Source organism: Thalassophryne amazonica, chromosome 4 (genome assembly GCF_902500255.1).
Source record: "Thalassophryne amazonica chromosome 4, fThaAma1.1, whole genome shotgun sequence".
Lineage (NCBI taxonomy): Eukaryota > Metazoa > Chordata > Actinopteri > Batrachoidiformes > Batrachoididae > Thalassophryne > Thalassophryne amazonica.
The window spans coordinates 128105297-128129366 of record NC_047106.1 but is presented as its reverse complement, the minus strand read 5'-3'; the positions used below and the strand labels follow the sequence as shown (position 1 = coordinate 128129366).

Below are 24070 nucleotides of genomic sequence, written 5' to 3'. Positions count from 1 at the left end.
ATATGAAGGGAGAGGAAGGGGTGAAAACGTAAATGTGACCAATCACAGCCCTTGCAATGTCCATCAATTTGAAGTATAGTTTCAGTTTTTGGGAGGTGCATATCATGCTACTGAGAGGCACTCAGAGAGGGTACACAGCGACGCAGAGGGCTCTGCATCTGAGCTGCAGAGATGGAGAAGCATAAATCAGATTTGAAAATGTACATAGTACAATATTGACCTACTCTGGTTGGAAGTGGAGATCACATCATATTGTACTTTAACCAGGGTCTTCATGTACAAAGACTTGTGTGGAGTCCTTACTGAAACATGGCATACGCCAAAAGTCAGAAACTGTCATAGGCACAAAATATCGAGATGTATCAAAGTGTGCGTATGCATGGATCCAAGCACGTTCTGTTTGTACATCCCACTGAATGTGGAATTGAGCACACATGCACACGCATTAAACTCTGCCCTGGCCACGCCCTATTTAAATATGCAAATCCATCTAAATAGGCCCTAGAGCTGGGATTCTCCACGCCATCACATCAGACAGCATGAACACTTAAAAGAATTTATAGAAAAACAAAACACAATGATAATAATAACAAACAACAAATTTGAATGCACACATACACACATGGCCAGATGTCTGTGCTGGTTCTCGTTCAAAACAGTTACATGAATACACCATTTACACAGCAAGCAGCCACCCATCATGCACCATGCTAACCTCCAGCCTGATGCGCATATGCGCACCACATATGATGTGAACATTGATGGAATGGAAATGTTTCCTATTAACATAAACAAATTCATCATGTGATGGTGCCTTTATAGCAATATGTGTGCAGTCAATAGCTCTGATTACATTAGGGAAACCGGCTCTCGCTGCAAATTATGCTTTAATGTTGGAATGTTATGTACTTGGATGACTGCATTCCACATAGGTGGCCTGGCTCGGCTCAAGGTTGACTGGCACACTCATGACCAATCAGCCAGCTCCCGCTGGAATTCCCCTATTTCTAGGAAGCCCAGCATGGTCAGCACCTGTGAGGGCACAAACAACTTCTGGCTCCTTACCGTATTGTGTTCTAGCCTGCCGCAGTTCTGTGTACCTCCAGTAACACTGGCCTTAGTAATTGAAATTGGCTTATGTGTTATGTGGGCCGCTGAAGAGGAGGTACTGCTGGCCCACCACCACCAGTCGGCGCCCTGCTTGGAGTGCAGGCTTCAAGCATGAGAGGGCGCCAGAGCTATTGGAAGTGACAGCTGTCACCTGTCAACCTCACCAGCTGTCTCTCATTAACCTCCTTACAAGAAGCGGATCACAACTCCACCTCCTCGCCGAGAAATCATCTACCACAAAGGTAATTTCTCTGCTGACTTATCGATTGTCTAAACTTTGTTCTGTGTGCAGCCGCATTCCTGTGGTGATCCAGAAGAGGGACCAACAGAAGCTGCACGAAAGAAACGTATCTGGAGGTGGAGGTTTTCCCTCCCAGAGACTTTGAGTGTAAAGGTTGCTGGGTGTGAGGACTCACACTCACCTCCTTCTGTTTCTTCTTTGCCAGCAGTACCAGGGCCGACAACGGAGGACAGAGACCACCTGGGCATTCAGGACTTGGCGGCTCCGGTGTTCTTCAGGCCGTTGGTGGTGGAAGCGGTGTGGGCCCCAGCTCCTCGTTCATCAGAGGTCTCCTATCTTCGAGCCTGCCCACTGTCCTCTTGTATACAATTGGCACCTGTTATTTCTGTTTGTATTCCGTTGTGTACTTTCGCAACATTAAATTGTTACTCCTTTTCTTATCCATTGTCCGTTCACTTGCGCCCCCTGTTGTGGGTCCGTGTTACGACACCTTCCCAACATTATGACCCAATTATCATCATTTCCAAGTAAATCCTCTAGTTCCCTGAATACACGCTTACGTCAAATTGCGCCATTTGCAAGGTCCTCAAATAACGCTAACGTAGCCATTGTTGATGCTATTTTATGCATCACTTTGCGCATGATTTTATGTCTATCCATATATTTGCAAACACGTGGGTGTGTTAATTGTTCATAAGTGTGACTGTGATGTGCACATCACTCTGATGACATCTTGTTGTCACACTATTGACAGTATTCCATCATCACCTCTACATGTCAGTAGTGGAACAATAGATGTAGAAATGTGCATATGCCAGTCAGGATTTTTGTGTGACATACCACATATTTCCACAGCCATTTCACTTTTGATACATCTGAACGCTGGTGTGGAGAAAGACGTATGCCACATTTTTGTGCGTATGCATGCTTTGTACATGAGGTCCCTGCTTTTCTGTACATCATTCAAAGATCTGCGTGATGTTCACAGGATGACAGCAACTGAACTCAGCACCAAATTATTGCAAGTGTTGGGGAAAGTGAGGAACACGGACCCACAACAGGGGGCGCAAATGAACGGACAATGAAGAAAGGCAAATAACAAAGCTTTACTGTTGTGAACACGCACAACAAACACAACAAATTACAGTTTCGGTCACAAGTCGAATTCCAACGGTGTCGTGTGGGCAGGCTCGACGATAGGAGACGTCTGTCCAAGTCGAACCGGAACCACCCGATTTCCTCCGCCACCGAACCCCGGGAATACTGGAGCCGCCAAGTCCCGAACTCCCAGGTGGTCACTGCCTCCGCTCGTCGGATCCGGTACTGCTGGCGAGGAACAGAAACAGTCAGATGTGGGTGCGGCTGCACCCAACAACACGTGGGGTGGAAAACACCACCTCCACCTCTAATCAGACACAACACTGTAATGTAGGAATAAGAGTACTTATCCAAATACGTCCTTCTCAGTCTTCAGTTGTTTTATACACAAGCAACAAGGTATTAATCCGTATGGCTGGCTGAGTTTGTTACCTCCGTGGTAGAGCGATATCTCGGCAATGAGGTGGAGATGCCGTCCAGCTGATATACCCCTCCGCTGATGGATGTCAGCTGTCTCAGTTGATAGGTGACGGCTGTCACCTTGGCTGCTCCTGTGAGGCGGCAGCGCCCTCTGGTGCCTGGAGCCCGCACTCCAGGCAGGGCGCCCTCTGGTGGTGGTGGGCCAGCAGTACCTCCTCTTCAGCGGCCCACACAACAGCAAGCAGGTAATATTTTGAGTCATAATTAAAGAACTAAAAAACATTAGTATTCAGTTTCCATTCATTACAAATTATGAAAATGCACAGACAGGTCCTGGAGAGCATGACCCACTTTTGATATCTTGACAGCATTGTGTCATCAAACACCAACATTAATGATGAAGTCCAACACTGACTCAAGTGTGCAGGAGCTGCCTTCGGCCAGATATGCAGCTGTGTTATCAACAAGAAAGACCATCTACACAAGACGAAAATCCTGATCATGCCAAGCTGGCTGTACAGATCTGAGAACTGGACCACCTACGACTGTCACCTGAACACCCTTGAGCGGTTCCACCAACACTGCCTGAGGAGTATCCTCCACATCAGGTAGGAGGACAACTGTACCAACATCAGTTCCCTGGCTAAAACCAAGTTCCAGAGCAGAGTGCATCATCATCAAGAACCTGTTTTGGTGGATAGATCATGTCATTAGAATGGAGACAGCCGACTTCCCAAACAGATCTTCTACTCCCAGCTGAGCAAAGGAAAATGGTCCAGAGGAGGGCAGAAAAAAATGATAAAGGACCTCTTGAAGCACAACCTCAAGACCTGGCAAGAACTAGTGAGGGACTGAGCCAGCTGGCAATCAATGATCCACATGGGGGGGTGGAAGTCTTCAAAAAAAAAATGCAGATGAACAACACAGAGGAGAAGAGGAGAAAGAGGAAGGAAAGAGAGCAAGAAGCTGGCTGACAGAAGCTTCCCACTGCAACCATGTGTCTGTCAGAAACACTGTACGTCAGGACCGGGCCTGTTCAGTCATCTCCATGTCCACCGTCCCATCTAGTTATCGATCATAAGACTGTCCATCTTCCTTGCCACAGAGGGATTGCTACAATGACTACGTTTACATGCCGTTAATATTCGGGTTAAGGTCAATATTCTGGTTTCTGAATAATTAGGAATAACCCGTTTACATGCTTAAGCAGACAGAGTTACTCCTGTATACATGGTCACTGGTATCATTTGGAATATCCCCATCTAAACAGCGACGCACGTCGTCCACCGGTGTTTGATTTGATCTGGCGTTCGTGCAAATCCTGCTTCGTGTAAAACCCCTCACTACACATTTTTCTCAAACAGGCATTAACATTTTCTCATTTTTCTCTCCTGCGGGCTGCCTCTGCATCAAAACAGCGAGCGTCTCTGGACCTGTTGCCAGATTTGGTGCAGGTACGCACAGAAGAGAGGGGGGCGGTGTGAGTGGTCCGTTGTGGCGTTTACCGAGCCGCAGACGGTAAGCGCATCGGAGGCAGAGCAATCGCGGTGATATGCCGACCGGTGCCGCGACCGGCCCGCCTGATAAGGACGCAGAACACAATGTGCTGTTTACATCTGCTTCTGTGGTGTCCGGTGGGCTGCACGTGTCGCATACAAGTAGTTGCTGTACTCAAAAGACCAAGATTCCTTGCGGATAGGACATGCGCAGAACACAAAATAATGTTCCTTTCTATGGGGATATCCCGATGCGCGTTTATATGACCTGATATTCGGGTTAGAAAAGGAGTAACCCAGGGGTCTTATTCGGGTTTTTAAAAACCGGAATATGAGCATATTCGGGTTTTTGCGGGCGTTTACATGGCCGTGCGCAACCGGGTTATTGCAATATTCCGGTTATGAAAGGGTTATGAAAGGGTTATTGGCTGCATGTAAACGTAGTCAATGATGAGTTCAAATAAATGTTTGTTGTGGAAAAATTCAAGCTTCTGGTTTTGTTTTTGTTTCTAGTAGCATATTATTTGTTTTTTTTTCCTTGAACCAGTTCAAAACTTTGTTGCAGATCACTCCTTTAAGGCATTTTGTGACATGATTGACACTCCAGCTACTGTGAAGTCCTTTGCAGAGCTTGACAACAGAAAATAAATGACATTGCTGGCAAGTAGTGTGGGTCATGTCTCTGGAGGGTGATGACTAGTGTGGAACTCTGGAGTTATCAATGTCAGTGACCATGTCCAAACTTAAGGTGGGTCATGCTGGTGGGCACCCGGAACCCCCTTTCACTTATCAATAATGACCATCTTTCACTGCTGTTGAGTTAGTTTTGAATGCTCCACATTACAGTGACAAAATTCTTTGAACTCACCACACATAAACCAGGCATCCACATTTGTCTGGTTGCTCTGGTGATCTGTACACTGAGGGAGTGGCCATTGCTGTGGTGGACCCGTTTCTTCTGATGGTGTCAGACATCAACAGTGTTACTGATCAGAATATGAAGCTCAGATGAAGGCACTCTGTGGGTGTCTTATCTGTTGTGTCACTATGTGATTACTGTTTCTCCTTGTTGTTCCTCTTTAGCTTTCGGCAATGCAAAAACTATACGCAATGATAACTCATCTCGTTTTGGGAAGTACATCGACATCCATTTTAACAAGAGAGGAGCCATAGAAGGAGCCAAGATAGAGCAATACCTGCTGGAGAAGTCCAGAGTCTGCCGACAGGTATGTAATGACAACGAAAAAGTGTGAAAGAGTTTACCTGAAATTGAACATGATTGAAATGTCAAAAAACAACAACAAAAACAAAACCAATAACTTTTAATTTTGTTATTTTTATGAGCTTGAATTACATGTATTATATTCACTCATATTCTCAACAAAAATATAAACGCAACACTTTTGGTTTTGCTCCCATTTTGTATGAGATGAACTCAAAAATCTAAAACTTTTTCCACATACACAATATCACCATTTCCCTCAAATATTGTTCACAAACCAGTCTAAATCTGTGATAGTGAGCACTTCTCCTTTGCTGAGATAATCCATCCCACCTCACAGGTGTGCCATACCAAGATGCTGATTAGACACCATGATTAGTGCACAGGTGTGCCTTAGACTGCCCACAATAAAAGGCCACTCTGAAAGGTGCAGTTTTGTTTTATTGGGGGGGATACCAGTCAGTATCTGGTGTGACCACCATTTGCCTCATGCAGTGCAACACATCTCCTTCGCATGGAGTTGATCAGGTTGTCAATTGTGGCCTGTGGAATGTTGGTCCACTCCTCTTCAATGGCTGTGCGAAGTTGCTGGATATTGGCAGGAACTGGTACACACTGTCGTATACGCCGGTCCAGAGCATCCCAAACATGCTCAATGGGTGACATGTCCGGTGAGTATACCGGCCATGCAAGAACTGGGACATTTTCAGCTTCCAAGAATTGTGTACAGATCCTTGCAACATGGGGCCGTGCATTATCCTGCTGCAACATGAGGTAATGTTCTTGGATTGGCACAACAATGGGCCTCAGGATCTCGTCACGGTATCTCTGTGCATTCAAAATGCCATCAATAAAATGCACCTGTGTTCTTCGTCCATAACAGACGCCTGCCCATACCATAACCCCACCGCCACCATGGGCCACTCGATCCAAAACATTGACATCAGAAAACCGCTCACCCACACGACGCCACACACACTGTCTGCCATCTGCCCTGAACAGTGTGAACCGGGATTCGTCCGTGAAGAGAACACCTCTCCAACGTGACAAACGCCAGCGAATGTGAGCATTTGCCCACTCAAGTCGGTTACGACGACTAACTGGAGTCAGGGCGAGACCCCGATGAGGACGACGAGCATGCAGATGAGCTTCCCTGAGACGGTTTCTGACAGTTTGTGCAGAAATTCTTTGGTTATGCAAACCGATTGTTTCAGCAGCTGTCCGAGTGGCTGGTCTCAGACGATCTTGGAGGTGAACATGCTGGATGTGGAGGTCCTGGTCTGGTGTGGTTACACGTGGTCTGCGGTTGTGAGGCTGGTTGGATGTACTGCCAAATTCTCTGAAACGCCTTTGGAGACGGCTTATGGTAGAGAAATGAACATTCAATACACGAGCAACAGCTCTGGTTGACATTCCTGCTGTCAGCATGCCAATTGCACGCTCCCTCAAATCTTGCGACATCTGTGGCATTGTGCTGTGTGATAAAACTGCACCTTTCAGAGTGGCCTTTTATTGTGGGCAGTCTAAGGCACACCTGTGCACTAATCATGGTGTCTAATCAGCATCTTGATATGGCACACCTGTGAGGTGGGATGGATTATCTCAGCAAAGGAGAAGTGCTCACTATCACAGATTTAGACTGGTTTGTGAACAATATTTGAGGGAAATGGTGATATTGTGTATGTGGAAAAAGTTTAGATCTTTTGAGTTCATCTCATACAAAATGGGAGCAAAACCAAAAGTGTTGCGTTTATATTTTTGTTGAGTGTATGTAACACTGCAGTTATCATTTTGATTGATCCTTCTAGTCTAAAAAGTATAATTTGAACTCTGTTTACATTCCAACTCAGGACATCATCATACTGAAGTTGAAAATACACCCTTGAACCTCTTACCTTGACTTGATTTTTTTTTTTTTAATTCATCATCATTTGTCATTTTCATATTTCTAAGTATTTTAAAATGTCAGAAAAAAATATATTGGATCACTCATCCTATGCCTCATATTTAATCAAACCTGACTGATTTGGATGTGTCTAATTGTCTCCTAGATGTGCATCATATCCTTTGGGGTACAGCTGTTTGTTATCTCTGAAAGAAGCTCATATTACTTTCACATTTATGTTCTATTTAGGATCATTATTTCCACAGTTGATATGGTATATGGTCTCTATGGGCTTTTCTAAGAGTAGCAACCACTGCTAGTAATGACCTGAATCTGGCAAACTCACTCTGATCACTTCCCCAGTTATTCCTAACTTTATGTCTTAAGCCTTGGTCCCACCAAATAATAAAGCCATGAATAATGAGCCACGTATGGATTTGTCAATAATTATTCGAATAATGATCCATGTATAAATCTACCACATATCCGCTATGAAGAAGCCTCTGTGTGCCTCTAAGTACTTTGCATGTGCCAGGTATCAGCCTCTAATGAGCCCCGTCCAGTCTCGAATGGCTCGTGTCGCTGTATATGATCCATGTCAAGCCACATATGATCCATGTAACGCGATGTTGGTGCATGTTTAGGCATGAGTTTGGTCCAAACCTCCAGCCCTCCCACACTTGGTCCCTTTAAAGTGTGGGTTTTCAATTCACAGTATCCGTTCAAGATGTTGTCACATTTTTTTAAATGCAGTCCAAAATAAGATGCTCCTGTCACAGTCCCGCCGGTGTGCGCATCCCTGCATCAGGCTGCAGTTCCCCTGTGTTCCAGAGTCATTAAATGCAGCAGTTCACTCAGCTCTCTCTGACCAAAAAAAAGACACCACAATGAGGTGGCTGCTTTAATTATATACACCCACAACTATGTGGATCACCCCCCCCCCTCAAAAAAAACAAAAAAAACAACACAAAACACATCCATAGTCTAGCGTGAACTGAAACACGGGTTCCTGGACAGTCGCCTCTGTACTTCTTCTTGCTTGCTTTATTTCTTCCGTGGCTTATACAGTCATTTTGCACCCTGGTCTCACGGCAAGTCGTGAGACCAGGTTATGTACAAGGTACCACGAGGACAAACAAGGATGTTAGAGGCACGTTTGTAGTGAGGATGAGGCTGTTAAAAGTCCATTATCCGAGCACCTGGCGGCTATGAGGACAGGACAGCCTATTTTGGACAGGCTCCGCCCTTTTGCACACTACAATCCCACCTGCTTTGTGTGGTGGACGCTGTATATAAAATAATTATCTTGTAGCAGATTCATCACAGAGGATATTTGGAGCTTTTTTCCTGTCTTTGTCTCATGCGCTGAGGTAGAGAACATATTTGGAACAGCTTAAAAGGTAATTATTTGTAATGTTTATGTTGTAATAGCTTGGTAAAACAGTTGCATGTTCATTCATTCTTTATAAGCAGTTGTAAAAGTATTATGTTTACAATAGATTTAACATCTTGTTATAATGGATCAGATGAGGCGCGCTCTGTGCACTCTGACACAATAACTTGCACTCAAGACGAGCATTTACACAGAACGCAAGCGCGCAAAAGAGTGATTTTGCAATAACGGATGAACACAAAGTTGAAAGTTGGATCACGGTGCCAAAATGACAACCCAGTCTCACAGTTTTTTTTTGTTGTTTTTTTTGTGCTCCCCGTCACAAAATGAGTCAAATTTTCATGACGGGGGATTTTTTAAACTCACTATTACTAACCCTACTCCTACCCCCAACCTGTTATGTGTCGGACGCAGCTCGGAGAACCAACCAGCGTTTGAAGGACCCAGTATGAAATAAGCAGAGCACGGTACAAAGGCTAACTGAATTTAATACATAACAGTGATACAAAAATAACAGAAAGTGCGGTCTGGCGTGGTGCGCTCCCAGCAGCGCTAACGGTCCGGAGTCAGAAGCTGTTCGGACCCAAGGACCCCGCCGACACCCCCCAGGTGGCCGCAACAAACCGAGTCTGTGAAAGAAGGAACCATTATGTGAGTCCACACTCTACACACAGAGAGAACACTTAAAGGTGTACAAACAGCAAACACTTCCTGGCTTGATTACTAATCAACTTCCCAACCTGCAGGCATGGAACATCCAGTTCACATAACTCCACTGCAGTGGAAGCCGATACATGACTAACATACAGCTCAATATAAAAAGGTGTGAGGGACACCACATTTACTGACTGTATAAATGTTAGTCACAAAATCTAACGTACCTCAGGAAGTGTGCTGACGAGCGTGAGACCTCACCCCATCCTCTTTCACAGACCGTGCATCAAACCCTGGACGTTCTCTGCATCCACTGATGATGAGATGGCTCCCGAAACGACGATCTCACCCGTCTGGTCACAAGGTCGAGTCTCTGGCAAATACACACTGTATACTCCAGTCTTAAATGCCACCATGTTCCAATCCATATAGATGCACCTCAGCTGTGAGTCCTGACGAGCCGCAGGTGATCAGGGTGAGGTCCTGATAACCTCAGCAACACAGCCACTCAGTCCCAAATGCAAGCCACCTGGAAGGAGAAACAAAGGACAGAAACAAAAAGGCAGCCAGGTCCCCCCAGCCATATAACACAACCCTAACCTTAACCATAACCATCTCCACCCCCCACCCCCCGCTTCACTTGTAATTTCGTGCAGCCATCATGGAATGAAATGTGCTGCTGTGACAAAAATGAGGCGCTTTTTGTCACAGTATCACGAACCAACAGATTAATGTATATTTCGTGCTGCTGAATCACGACTTGCTGTGAGACCAGGTTTCAATATTATACTTCAAATGGAGACATTCAGCTTCAGACTTCCTTTGGGTCTTCATTCAGCACTTGGGAATATGATGACAAATGTTTGCAGTTCACCCCATTCCATTGACATTTGACAAGGTCATACATGATCTTTTTCCTTAGCACTCTGTGGACTCTCTCTACCTTTCCTTGGCTTTGGGGATGGTACGGTGAGCTTTGAATTAATCTTAGCTTTAATTCCATCAGCCTGTGCACTGCTCCTTTAAAGTCTTTTCCTTGATCATGCTGCAAAACTTTGGGTGGACCATGTTTAGTGTAGATATCACAAAAATATTTTGCAATCTCTGAGCTGTCCTTACTTTTTAATGGTTTCAGCCATGTGTATTGACTAAAGACATCTATTACAGTAAGATGTGACCATATTTGATCCTCCACTTTCCCAAATCAAGGAGTTCAATCTGATGTCGAGCCTGCACTTCTTTGGCCCGGATGAGCCTTGGAATGGGCACATCTCCAAATCCGGCCTTGTGGAGTTGGCACGTGGAGCTGTCCAGGGCTCTTTGAACCTTTCTTTCACTAATTCCAGAGTATTTACTTGCTTCTTCAGCTTTCTTGTACCTGAACCCTTTTGTCATCCAGACCTTTTCTTACAATGCTGCGTTTTAGTTTTCAAAACCACTGGTTCTCCAGCACATTGTAAGGTTTGTCCATCCTGGCTCAGAGCGTAGAGATTCTCATTCCTCCACAGCCTCACCAGAGCACTTTGTTGCACTCCTGTATGTTCAGTGACAGGAATGTTAATTTTCTTTACTATGACTTCACAGACATCCTCAGTCATTGATTGTTGTTGTCCGTATCCCATGCCTAAAACCCAAAGGGTACACTGTAAAACCCAATGAGTTAGTTGAACTCAAACCACTTGAGGAAACCAATTGCCTTCAACCATTTGAGTTTGCCAACTTAAATGAAATAATTTAAAAAAATTTAATTAAAGTTTTAGTACCTTAACAATTTGTAGTGAATTAGACTTACGTAAATCTAGTTTATATTTTTCAATTAAAAATTGACAAATAAATTTCTGCCTAAAAAATTTGCATTGTATTTTGGATTAAATTTTTGGATGCATTCTTTGGTTTACTTGTTGACAATAATCTGCTTTCTTAAAAAAATTAAAAGGACTACAACGAATGAAAAATGCTAAATGGCAGCCTATGAACAGAACTTGCAGTTTTTCATAATGGTATAAACTCAGTTAAAATTAGTGAATGGAATGCACTGGAAATACATCACCAACACTTAAATGCCCAAAACTTTTAAATGCACTTAAAGGAACTGAGTTCATTTTTGAGTTAGTTTAATTAATGGAGATGAGTGACTATAACTTTTTTCAAAGTTTTAGTTACATTAACTTAATTATTGTGTTAAAATGGAGTGTTCGGTTTAACAGTGATACTGGTGTTGTGTGGGCCGCTGAAGAGGAGGTACTGCTGGCCCACCACCACCAGATGGCGCCCTGCTTGAAGTGCGGGCTTCAAGCACGAGAGGGCATCATAGCAACCGGGAGTGACAGCTGTCACTCGTCATCAGCACCAGCTGTCACTCATCCACATCACCACCACCTTAAAGGCCGGACTGCAACTCCACCTCCCCGCCGAGAAATCAGCTACCTTGGAGGTAATTTTCTCTGCTGAACAAAACATTGAGTAATAGTCTGAACTTCTTTGCAGCCGTTTTCCTGTGGTGTTTGCCTTATCTGTGGGATTGGCGTTTGGTGTGATCAGCGACGGCTTCGCTTCACACCCCAACCAGATAAGTGGTTAGACAGGAGCTGCACGAGTGTGTGATTGGAGGTGGAGGTGCTCCCTCCCAAAAGAACACAGACTGTGGGATTACTGAGTGTGCATACTCACACTCTGCTGCTTCTGTTCTCTGCCAGCAGTGCCAGGTCTGACAGCTGGAGACGGTGGCCACCTGGGGACTCAGGACTTGGTGGCTTCGGTGTTCTTCAGATCCGTTGGCGGTGAGGGCCGTGTGGGATCCGGCTCGGTTCTGGACGGGCGTCTCCTATCCTCAAGCCTGCCCACACGTCACCCAACGTGTAATTGACTGTAGTTCCAAACTTGTTGTTGTCTGTATTCCGTTGTGCACAGTTTACAACATTAAATTGTTACTGTTTGGCTTATCCATTGCCCGTTCATTTACGCCCCCTGTTGTGGGTCCGTGTTCCTACACTTTCACAACTGGCCATAAATATGGTTAACAGTAGAGCTGCCAAAAATATTCTTAATTGCATATATGATGTTGTTGTATTATGTTGTTTTCTAATATTCTGTTACATGTCATTTTTGGTTAAATATATGACAAACTTTCTAACAGGCCTGGAAGCAACCCCATGACTCTAATGTGCTTTCATTCATAGCAGCAACTGAGTTTGGTCAATACTGAGTCAGTGGACCTGGGAATCTGTCAAACGTCTGATCTGCTCCAGGGCTGGATCCAGAGTGAAAATCTTGCAGATGCATTTTCCATTGATACCAATCAAAATTAGAAACAGTCCAGCAGGTAACAATATTCATCATGTCCATGACTAAATATACTAAAACAAATACATCACAATTGTACACATATCACAGTTGTGATATGTGATTTTGTTGTGATTTGGCACTTTATAAGCCGATTAAATTGAAATTGAATTGAAATTGAAAAATTTTATTGAGTCTTAAAGTAAATTAATATGAAATAGGTCACTGGATCCTTAAACTTTGGACATGATAAACTGTACATGGTGGATCCTTGATCTCTGGACATAAATAGGAATAAACAAAATCTGTAGTTTTTGTCAAAAGCATTTCCTTTCAGACATTATTGGCATGAATGTCTTGCCATATATCTGAGCTGAGCTTTTGCAGCTGCTGTGCTTCACTTCAGGATGCAGTTTGTAAAGAAATACAGCACGTTTCATTTTGGGAGGAAAAAAAAAACATTTTAGTCAATTGTAGTTTCTTGTCTGTATTACAACGTTCGGAAAGAGGTGTCATTTTATTTAAAGCGGCAATTAATTTTGAAGTTATTAATTCTGACCGGACTCTGTCTCGGCAGAGAGCCGCGCAGCGTTTGGAGCTGTTCCAACAGAACGGAGGATGATTCTCGTTTCTTGACTGCAACAAGACAAGAGTCCCAGTTAGTGACTTTAATCCACACAAAAGTGACTTGCGGGATTTTAATGGCTTTGAGAGGGGTTAAGAAGTGGACTTGCCGTTTCTGAAGAGCAGCGAATCAAAGAACCAACGAGCTAGTGGATTGAAGCATTGCTTCAATGGTTCACGGCTTCAAAGTGGAGTCGTGCTGCAGAAACGGTTGATTACAGACCCGCTGCAGACCAAACCCTGAATATCCGACTTTATTTGTACGTCCGTATGACTCTGAAACTCGGAAAAATCTGTATAATTTATGGATATAGGTTGACATGAAAACCACCAAAAAGCTGTGTTACCGCTGGGATACGTTCAGCACTATTCGGGATTATTCAAGAGTTTTTTTTTTACCGATGACGAACGATGCGTAAAAAAAAACGGTCTGGATCAGGGCCTGTGCTCCTATATGAATACATTAATTTGATATTTAATACTGATGCTGTCATCTCTGGTCTTTATCTGCATATTTGCCATTTATTAGTTTAGCTTGTCACTGCTAATCAGACCATTGTTGCTCATGCCAACTCAATCTGTTAGCATTTCATAGGCCATTATAGTTGCAAATCAATCAACATAAAATTCTAGAAGAGATGTTCTGAATCTGACATCTGTTCTTTCTTCATAGCTTTCATCGTGTTGTCTTTCAGTTTGGCCATTTTCCAGCCTAAGTGGATGGATGACAAAACTGCTACTCATAATCAAACCCAAAATGTCTGGGTCTCCCCCTGGTGGCTGGGTGTAGTACATGCATACAGTCTTCTAGGGCTCACAATTACAGAAACACCTGCCAAACTGCCAGATGCGGGTTAAAATTTACTGTGGCGTGTATCAATAAAAATTTACCAAACAGTTTAGCTGGCTATGAGTGAAGCACATTTGTTCTGTCAGCACTATTCCCACGTTTCCATTAGCTATACTTTGTGTTGCTTGCATGTGTGCGTGGTGTTAGAGACTTCTGCGAGGATGTATAGTTTTTACCATGTGTGTCTGCCTTGCTGTCCGTCCATCCAGATGAAAATGCCCGTCCTATAGTGTTTCTTCTACTGGGAATCACTTTAAAACATGACCTGCGCTTGCAAACACATTTTCCATTATAATGAATACTGCTACATTTGATTTAGTTTTGACCAATGCAACATCCTACGAGTTTTTAAAAATTAATTCCAGTTAAGCTGGAATGCTTAATGTTGCTCTGATTGTATGATTTTTTTTTTTTTCTAATTAGGGCATTAGGAATCTATGGTTTATTAGATATTGCACCAAATTATTACATTTTCTTCCCAAAAAGTGCCACACCTGCATTTTGTAATAACTGTTGTAATATGTAACAAGTTATTACAAAATGGGTCAAAGTTTATTACAAAATGCATTCAAAAATTTTACTACAGATTGCAGCAGATGATTACAGAATGTGGCGTTATTACATAATGAGGTGAGAATTTATTACATTGTTACATATTACACCATTATTACACAATGTGGTGCTACAAAGTGAAGTTGGACATTTTAACATCTGTTTCTATGGGGATTCACATGGTTTTGGGGGGAGTGGCCATTGAAGGAATTACATATTTTGGCACTTTTGCATTGACTTTCTCTTTTGGCACCAGAGGTTGCTGTTTAGGGGGAAACACAGTGAGGCAAATATGTATTTGATCCACTGTCACGGTCTGTCATTTTTATCATAGGTACACTTCAACTGTGAGAGACAAAAATCTAAAAACAAATTTTAAAAAAATCACAAAATCACCTTATGCTATTTTTAAATAATTAATTTGCATTTTTTTTTGTTGCATGAAATAAGTATTTGATCACCAACCAGCAAGAATTCTGGCTCTCATGGAACTGTTAGTTTCCCTTTAAGAAGCCCTCCTATTCTGCATTCATGGAGGAGTAACAGGAAGACAGAGGACAGGAAAGAGAGGAACAGTAGCAGCCAGTAAACCAGTAGTGATCAGTATGTCTTTTATTTATATTTGTATATTTATATTTATATTTGAAAAAAAATGTTTTTTTTTTGCTTTCGCTTTTGATCTGTGTTCTTCTTACCCCGTGTGCTGCTATACACTGCTGCTGGAACCTCAGTTTCTCTGAGGGAGTCTTCCCAAGGGATTAACAAAGTTAATCTCTCTAATCTTATCTTCATTACCTGTATTAATTGCACCTGTTTGAACTCGTCACCTTTATAAAAGACACCTGTCCACTATTGGGATATTTTGGGGATCCCCTGTGACCTCCTCTTATCCCGTGCGTCCGTTGATTTGAAAGAAGGTGTTAACCAGTCATTTAAATTTGAACACAATTACTCTGAGGGCTAGTCCACCACTCAGAGATTTATTAAACAGGATTTAAATGTCACACATTTTGACACAATTTAAGTTTTACAGAATGAGTGAGATAAACAAAAACATACCCAGAGGTTCTGAGGGTCCCAGGAGCTGCAAGCTTCCAACCAGCAATCTGGTGTCCCAGCAAGCTAACAGCAAGGAGGAACCCCAAACACTGGGCTGGCATTTAAAATTATACCCCAAGCTACTACTACGTCTTTCTGCTAATCTTGGACATTGTCCTTCATCTGGGTGGTCTTGATCCTCTTTTTCGTGGGATGGTCCTACCCACACGCGCTGTGAAGTCTTCTGATAAGGTTTTCAGGCAACAACTACTAACTGAAAGCAAGTTACATCACAAGAATGTTTGCACATTTCAAAAACAGCATTCAAACATATAACCCAAGAGTATTTGAATATATAGATATCATGTAATTAACCTTAACTATTTACATGTTTACTAAGCATTGATAAATATTGATCACTATGAGCATATGAGTAATATATTCTCAACTTCTTCTTTGTCTTTCAGCTGTTCCCATTAGGGGTCGCCACAGCAGATCAATCGTTTCCATCTCACCCTGTCCTCTGTATCTTCCTCTGTCACACCAACCACCTGCATGTCCTCTCTCAGCACATCCATGAACCTCCTCTTTGGTCTCCCTCTTCTCCTCCTGCCTGGTGGCTCCATCCTCAGCATCCTTCTCCCTATATACCCTGGGTCCCTCCTCTGCACATGTCCAAACCATCTCAATCTTGCCTCTCTGACTTTGTCTCCAAACCGTCCCACCTGAGCTGTCCCTCTGATATGTTCATTCCTAATCTTGTCCATTCTTGTCACTCCCAAAGAGAATCTCAACATCTTCAGCTCTGCCTCCTGTCTTTTTGTTAGTGCCACTGTCTCTAAACCATACAACATAGCTGGTCTCACTACTGTTTTGTAAACTTTCCCCTTCACTCTTGCTGATATTCTTCGGTCACAAATCACTCCTGCCACCTTTCTCCACCCACTCCACCCTGCCTGCACTCTCTTCTTCACCTCTCTACCACACTTTCCATTACTTTGAACAGTTGACCCCAAATATTTAAACTCATCTACTTTCACCACTTCTACTCCTTGTAACTGCACTATTCCACTGGGCTCCCTCTCGTTCACACACATGTACTCAGTCTTGCTTCTACTGACTTTCATTCCCCTTCTCTCCAAAGCATATCTCCAGTTCTCCAGACTAGACTCAACTTGCTTTCTACTCTCACTACAATCAATCAATCAATCAATTTTATTTATATAGCGCCAAATCACAACAAACAGTTGCCCCAAGGCAACTACAGATCACAATGTCATCTGCAAACATCATAGTCCATGGGGACTCCTGTCTGATCTCATCTGTCAACCTGTCCATCACCACTGCAAACAAGAAAGCAAACAAACACACAATGTAACTCTTTCTGTCCTTCTCTGTACTTTTCCAACAGTATTCTCAGAGCAAACATTGCATCTGTAGTGCTCTTTCTCGGCATGAAACCATATTGCTGCTCACAGATCTTCACCTGTTTTCTAAGCCTAGCTTCTACTACTCATTCCCATAACTTCATGCTGTGGCTGATCAGCTTTATGCCTCTGTAGTTACTGCAGCTCTGCACATCACCCTTGTTCTTGAAAATAGGAACCAGCACACTTCGTCTCCACTCCTCAGGCATCCTCTCACTTTCCAAGATTTTATTAAACAATCTGGTTAGAAACTCTACTGCCATCTCTCCTAGACATTTCCATGCCTCCATTGGAATGTCATCTGGACCAACTGCCTTACCACTCTTCATCCTCTTCGTAGCAGCCCCCACTTCTTCCTTGCTAATCTCTTTTACTTCCTGATTTATTCTCGCCACATCATCCAGCCTTTTCTCTCGCTCATTTTCTTTATTCATCAACTCTTCAAAATATTCCCTCCACCTTCTCAGCACACACTCCTCACTTGTCAGCACATTACCATGTGCATCTTTTACCACCCTAACCTGCTGCACATCCTTTCCAGCTCTGTCCCTTTGTCTGGCCAATCGGTACAAGTCCTTTTCTCCTTCCTTACTATTCAACTTCTTGTACAGCTCGCAATATGCCTTTTCCTTTGCTTTTGCCACTTCTCTTCTCGCCTTACGCCACATCTCCTTTCTACTCCTGTCTACTTTCTTCATCTCTCCGACTATCCCAAAACGTTTTCGCCAACCTCTTTCTCCTTATGCTTTCCTGGACCTCTTCATTCCACCACCAAGTCTCCTTGTCTTCCTTCCACTGTCCAGATGTCATACCCAGTACTGCCCTAGCTGTCTCCCTCACCACATCTGCAGTACTTTTCCAGTTGTCCAAAATTGCTTCCCCTCCAACTAATGCTTCTCTCATCTGCTCGCTAAATTTCACACAACAGTCTTCCTCCTTCAGCTTCCACCATCTGATCCTTTGTTGTGCTCTCACTCTCTTTTTCTTCTTTACCTCTAAAGTCATCCTACAAACAACCATCCTGTGCTGTCTAGTGACACTCTCTCCTGCTACCACCTTACAGTCTGTGATTTCTTTTAGCTTGCATGTCCTATAAAGAATGTAGTCCACCTGTGTGCACCTTCCTCCACTCTTATATGTCACCCTGTGCTCCTCCCTTTTCTTAAAGTAGGTATTCACCACAGCCATTTCCATCCTTTTTGCAAAATCAACTACCATCTGTCCTTCCCCATTCCTATCCTTGATACCATATCTACCCATTACTTCCTCATCAACTCTGTTCCCTTCACCAACATGCCCATTGAAGTCTGCTCCTATCACCACTCTTTCATGCTTGGGCACACTCTCCACCACCTCATCTAACACACTCCAGAAATCATCTTTCCCCTTCATCTCACAACCTACCTGTGGGGCATATGCAGTGATGATATTCATCATCACCCCTTCAATTTCCAACTTCACACTCATCACCCTGTCAGACACTTGCTTAACCTCCAACACACTTTTAACATACTCTTCCTTTAAAATGACCCCAACATCATTTCTCTTCCTGTCCTCACCATGGTACAACAACTTGTACCCACCGCCGATACTCCTGCTCTTACTTCCCTTCCACTTGGTCTCTTGCACACACAATATGTCTACCTTTCTCCTCTCCATCATATCAGCCAGCTCTCTCCCTTTACCAGTCATACTACCAACATTCAAAGTCCCCACTCTCATTTCCACCCTTCTAGTTTTCCTCTTCTCCCGCTGTTCGTGGCAACGTTTTCCTCCTCTTCTTTATTCTTCAGCAACAAGCTCTAGTAATATATAAATGATGACTTCTAAACATTAGAACACACTCATGTAACAATATATTGTTAGCTCAATAAAAGATAAATAATATTATGATGATACTGAATGGGGAAAAAGCACAAAAGGTTAATGCATAGTTTAAGCACATTTAGGAGTCAATCACACTTCAACCTGTCCACCATGGCCAAGACCAAAGAGCTAAGGACACCAGGGACAAAATTGTTGACCTGCACAAGGCTGGGACGGACTACAGGACAACAGGCAAGCAGCTTGGTGAAAAGACAACAACTGTTGGTGTAATTATTAGAAAATGGAAGAAACACAAGATGACTGTCAGTCTTCCTTGGTCTAGGGCTCCATGCAAGATCTCACTTTGTGGGGTAAGTATGATTCTGAGAAAGCCCAGAACTACACGGGAGGACCTGGTCAATGACCTGAAGAGAGCTGGGACCACAGTCACAAAGATTACATTAGTAACACACTGTGCTGACATGGTTTTTGGAGGGTGCTGAAACTTGAAACCTGAAAGATCTGGAGAAGATCTGTATGGAGGAGTGGACCAAAATCCCTGCTGCAGTGTGCAAACTTGGTCAAGGACTTACAGGAAACATCTGACCTCTGTAATTGCAAACAAAGGTTTCTGTACCAAATATTAAGGTCTGTTTTTCTATTGTAACAAATACGTATTTCATGCAAATAAAAATATAAAATGCAAATTAATTATTAAAAATCATACAGTGTAATTTTATGATTTTATTTATTCTGTCGTTCACAGTTGAAGTGTACCTACGATAAAAATTACAGACCTCTCCAATCTTGTAGGTGGGAAAACTTGCAAAATCGACAGTGGATCACATACTTGTTTCATGCAATATAAAATTCAAATTAATTATTTAAAAATCACACAGTGTAATTTTATGATTTTTTTTATTCTGTCTCTCACAATTGAAGTGTACCTACTGTTCTGACTCCTGTCAGTGATTAGAAGAGTTTTGGTTCCCTCTTGTGGTGGTTTGAGTTACTGCGGCTTTAATTACCAGTCAGTCTCAGTGCTCTGTCATTGTGTGCAAGTGCTCCTCCACAGAGAGTTGGTTGTCTGAGCCTTGGAGTGGAACCAACAGTGAGTTTTGAATGCATTTGGTAATTTTAGTTGCTTAATAGCACTGTGGTGTTCAAAACATTTATTTTTAAGTTATAAATTGTGCCAATACGGCTAATGCTAAGTTGCTATGCTAATCGTTAGCAAGATGCTAGCTAAGATGCAAGCTAAGCTGTTAGCTAAGCTGCTATGACTAATTTGTTTATTGTCAGACCTGTTTCATGTGACTTTACTGTGTGAGCATACGATACTGTGGGAAGAGGTTTAGTTTAGGTAACAGTGTGTTATACTTACCTGATTTACAACCTGAAAAGGAAGGAGAAAAAATGTTGTGCTGTCAGTGTTTTTGCACATATTTTATTTTGATTGTAATGTTTGTATTTCATTGTGTTGCAGTTTTACAAAAACTGAAATGTACCAGAAGATTTCAGTAAATCATTCAACCTGGAATCAAGCCTGCTGGGTCTTCTTGTTAGCTATCTGTCAAGAAATACAGCTCACGTATTGTCCAGGGCAGAATATCTACGATAGAAATTACAGACCTCTCCATTCTTTGTAGGTGGGAAAGCTTGCAAAATCGACAGTGGATCAAATACTTATTTGCTTCACTGTATACAAGGTCTGTGAGAAAAGTATCCGACCTTTTTATTTTATGCAAACAATATATGGATTTGATTCATATGTTTTTACGTCAGCCAAGCTTGAACCTTCGTGCGCATGCGTGAGTTTTTTCACGCCTGTCGGTTGCGTCATTCGCCTGTGGGCAGGCTTTGAGTGAGCACTGGTCCACCCCTCGTCGTTTTTTCATTGCGAGGAAATGGCGGAATAATTTGGGCTTTGTTCCATCAGAATTTTTTCAGAAACTGTTAGAAAGAGGCAGCTGGAAACCATTTGAAAAATTCACATGGCTTTCGGTGAAAATTTTATGGGCTTCACAGAGATTATGGAGTGTTACTACCGCTTTAAGGATGGCCCACAATGGCGCACCGCGCTCCGAGCCGCGATCGACAGGCAGAAACCACCATTTCATTTCTAAACGGATCGCTGTATGGATCCGGGACCATCGTGTGCAATTTCTCTGGTTATCACAAGAGCTGGACATCAGCCATTTTCCGGCAGATTTCACTTTTAACAAGAGATTTTGTCATGGAAAGCCGCACGGAGGCTTTACGCGTCACGACGGATTCGCTGATGAAGCGAGACAAAGAACACTTCCGTTTTGGAGTGTCAGAGGACAAGTTGGGACATGCCTATCTTAGCTTTCTGTGGAGAGCTGGGCATGTCCCAACTTGTCCTCTGACACTCCAAAATGGAGGTGTTCTTTGTCTCGCTCCATCAGCGGCTCCGTCGTGATGGGCGAAGCCTCCGCGCGGCTTTCCATGACAAAATCTCTTGTTAAAAGTGAAATCTGCCGGAAAATAGCTGATGTCCAGCTCTTGTGATAACCAGAGAAATTGCACACGACGGTCCCGGATCGACACAGCCATCCGTTTAGAAATGAAATGGTGATTTCTGCCTGTGGATCGTGGCTCAGAGCACGGCACGCCGTGCGCCATTGTGGGCCGTCCTTAAAGCGGTAGTAACACTCCGTAATCTCTGTGAAGCCCATAAAATTTTCACCGAAAGCCATGTGAATTTTCCGAATGGTTTCCAGCTGCCTGTCTCTAAAAGTTTCTGAAAAAATTCTGATGGAACAAAGCCCAAATCATTCCGCCATTTCCTCGCAATGAAAAAACGACGAGAGGGGTGGACCAGTGCTCACTCAAAGCCTGCCCACAGGCGAATGACGCAACCGACAGGCGTGAAAAAACTCACACCTGCGCACGAAGGTTCAATCTTGGCTGACGTAAAAACATATGAATCAAATCCATATATTTTTTGCATAAAATAAAAAGGTTGGATACTTTTCTTACAGACCTCGTATATATCTGTGCTCCGTCATTCACAATCCACTGTCAAATAAGTAAGCAAACAATATCATTCCTGCCAGGTCAGTTCTGGAAGTGTTTACTGGTGCCACATGTCATTAAAGGCGTCTGGCCAGCTTTACTTAGATGTTCCAAGGTCAAGATATAAACGCTGGGGTGATCATGCTTTCGCGGTAGCTGGCCCGAGACTGTGGAATGAGCTACCTCTTGAGTTACGTACTATTCCTGACCTAGCACTTTTTAAATCTAAGTTAAAGACTTATTTATTTAAACTGGCTTTTAACACTTTGTGGGGAGGTGACATGTTCTGTTATTTTTATGTTCCTTTTTTATGTGTCGTCTTAAAATTTTATATGTGTTTTATTTTTGTAAATTTGTGTTTTTAATGTTAGGCACTTTGGACACCAGTCGGTGCTGTAAAGCGCTTTATAAATAAATGTTGATTGATTGATTGACATGTCGCATCATCCACAATGGGAAGGAAACACTGGTTGTGCAAGCAGCCACAGTACACTTTTCACAGAACGTTTTCTTGTGCTTTTTTAACAGGCTCATAATGAAAGGAACTACCACATCTTCTACTGCATGCTGAAGGGAATGACGTTAGAAGAAAAAAAGAAGCTTGGACTGAGCAAAGCCACTGACTATACCTACCTAACCATAGTAAGCAATGTTCCACAGTTAAAACGCATTTGACTAATACAAAGCCAAATTTTAAGTTTTGTACCACAGCATTCAGTCAGTTTTGTATTAGCTTGAACACTTTGGTAGATGAATTTGGAGATATTCACAGGAAGTATGTCTTTTATCATCTGATACTGTATTTGAAAATAAAAATTATACAGGAGAAATTCCAGGTGGAGCTCACTGACAATTAATTCTGCAGACAACAACAATTTTGCACACAAATCATGCAAAATGTGATATAATCACCAAAGGCCTAGTAAACAAATCTGTTCATTTGGCCCTTAGAAACTCCAAGATGGTGGCCATTTGTCAAGATGGTGCCAAATTCCTCTGTGGAGCATGGGTTTGCTTATAGAAATTCATGCATTTGGTCAGTTTTGCAACGGTACTGGCATTACCAGTGAATGTTTATTGTTAGCTGTAGCTTGATTGGTCGGCACTGACAAACAGAAGTGTAATTATGACAATCATTAAGGAGGACTGCATTCCTTGACATGCATAACATTGTGCACATTATTCCAGGCCATTCATGTATTTTTATACCCCTTTACTCCAATTAAGGGTCATAGGCAGTGGTGGGCACAGTTCCGATAATCCGATAACAGATAATTATCGAAGATAATGTTTTCATTGTCGGATTATCTTTTTAGATAACTTTAAAAACCATTATCGGACTAATTATCTTCCGATAAATGTTTATCTGATAACTTTTAGACTGATAACGTAGTAAACAAAGCTGAACAGCAGCAAACATTTTAAAAATTTAAAATCAGTTGAGCACCTACATGTTAAAAGTTTCCTAAAAGATGTATAGTTCCACCCTCTGCAATCAGAAGAGAGCTGCTTCTATGAAAAACTGCTCTATCCTCTGCAGGCAAAGGAGAACTGGTCACACACACACACACACACACACAAAAAAAAATCATTTCCTTTAACACCATACTGATACACTGGCAATATCACCCAAGTCATCCAGAGGCATACATTTTTTTATGTTTTCGGTCGAGTTTGTTTGTTTGTTTGTTTGTCTATTCTGTCTGTTTGTCAGCAGGATAACTCAAAACGTTTTGAACGGATTTTGATGAAATTTTGTGGAGTGGTTGGAAATGACAAGAGGAACAAATGATTAAATTTTACTGGTGATCTGGATCACGATCTGGATCCAGGAACTTTTTAAAGGATTCTTCACCATTGCGGGACAGGCGGAATTTTGACATTCCAGTTTCTAACTCCACAAAAACAAGGCAGAAAGGCTTGAAAAAAATTA

At 42.7% G+C, this 24070-nt stretch overlaps 1 protein-coding gene across 1 annotated transcript in view; it reads left to right on the top strand.

Annotated features, from left to right (window-relative positions):
* Positions 1 to 24070, top strand: part of LOC117508715 (unconventional myosin-VIIa-like) — a 289667-nt gene that overhangs the window by 57028 nt on the left and 208569 nt on the right. The window contains exons 7-8 of the mRNA XM_034168534.1: positions 5449 to 5591; positions 22666 to 22779. Of these exons, the coding sequence (XP_034024425.1) occupies positions 5449 to 5591; positions 22666 to 22779 (257 nt within the window). The remainder of the gene's footprint in view (positions 1 to 5448; positions 5592 to 22665; positions 22780 to 24070) is intronic.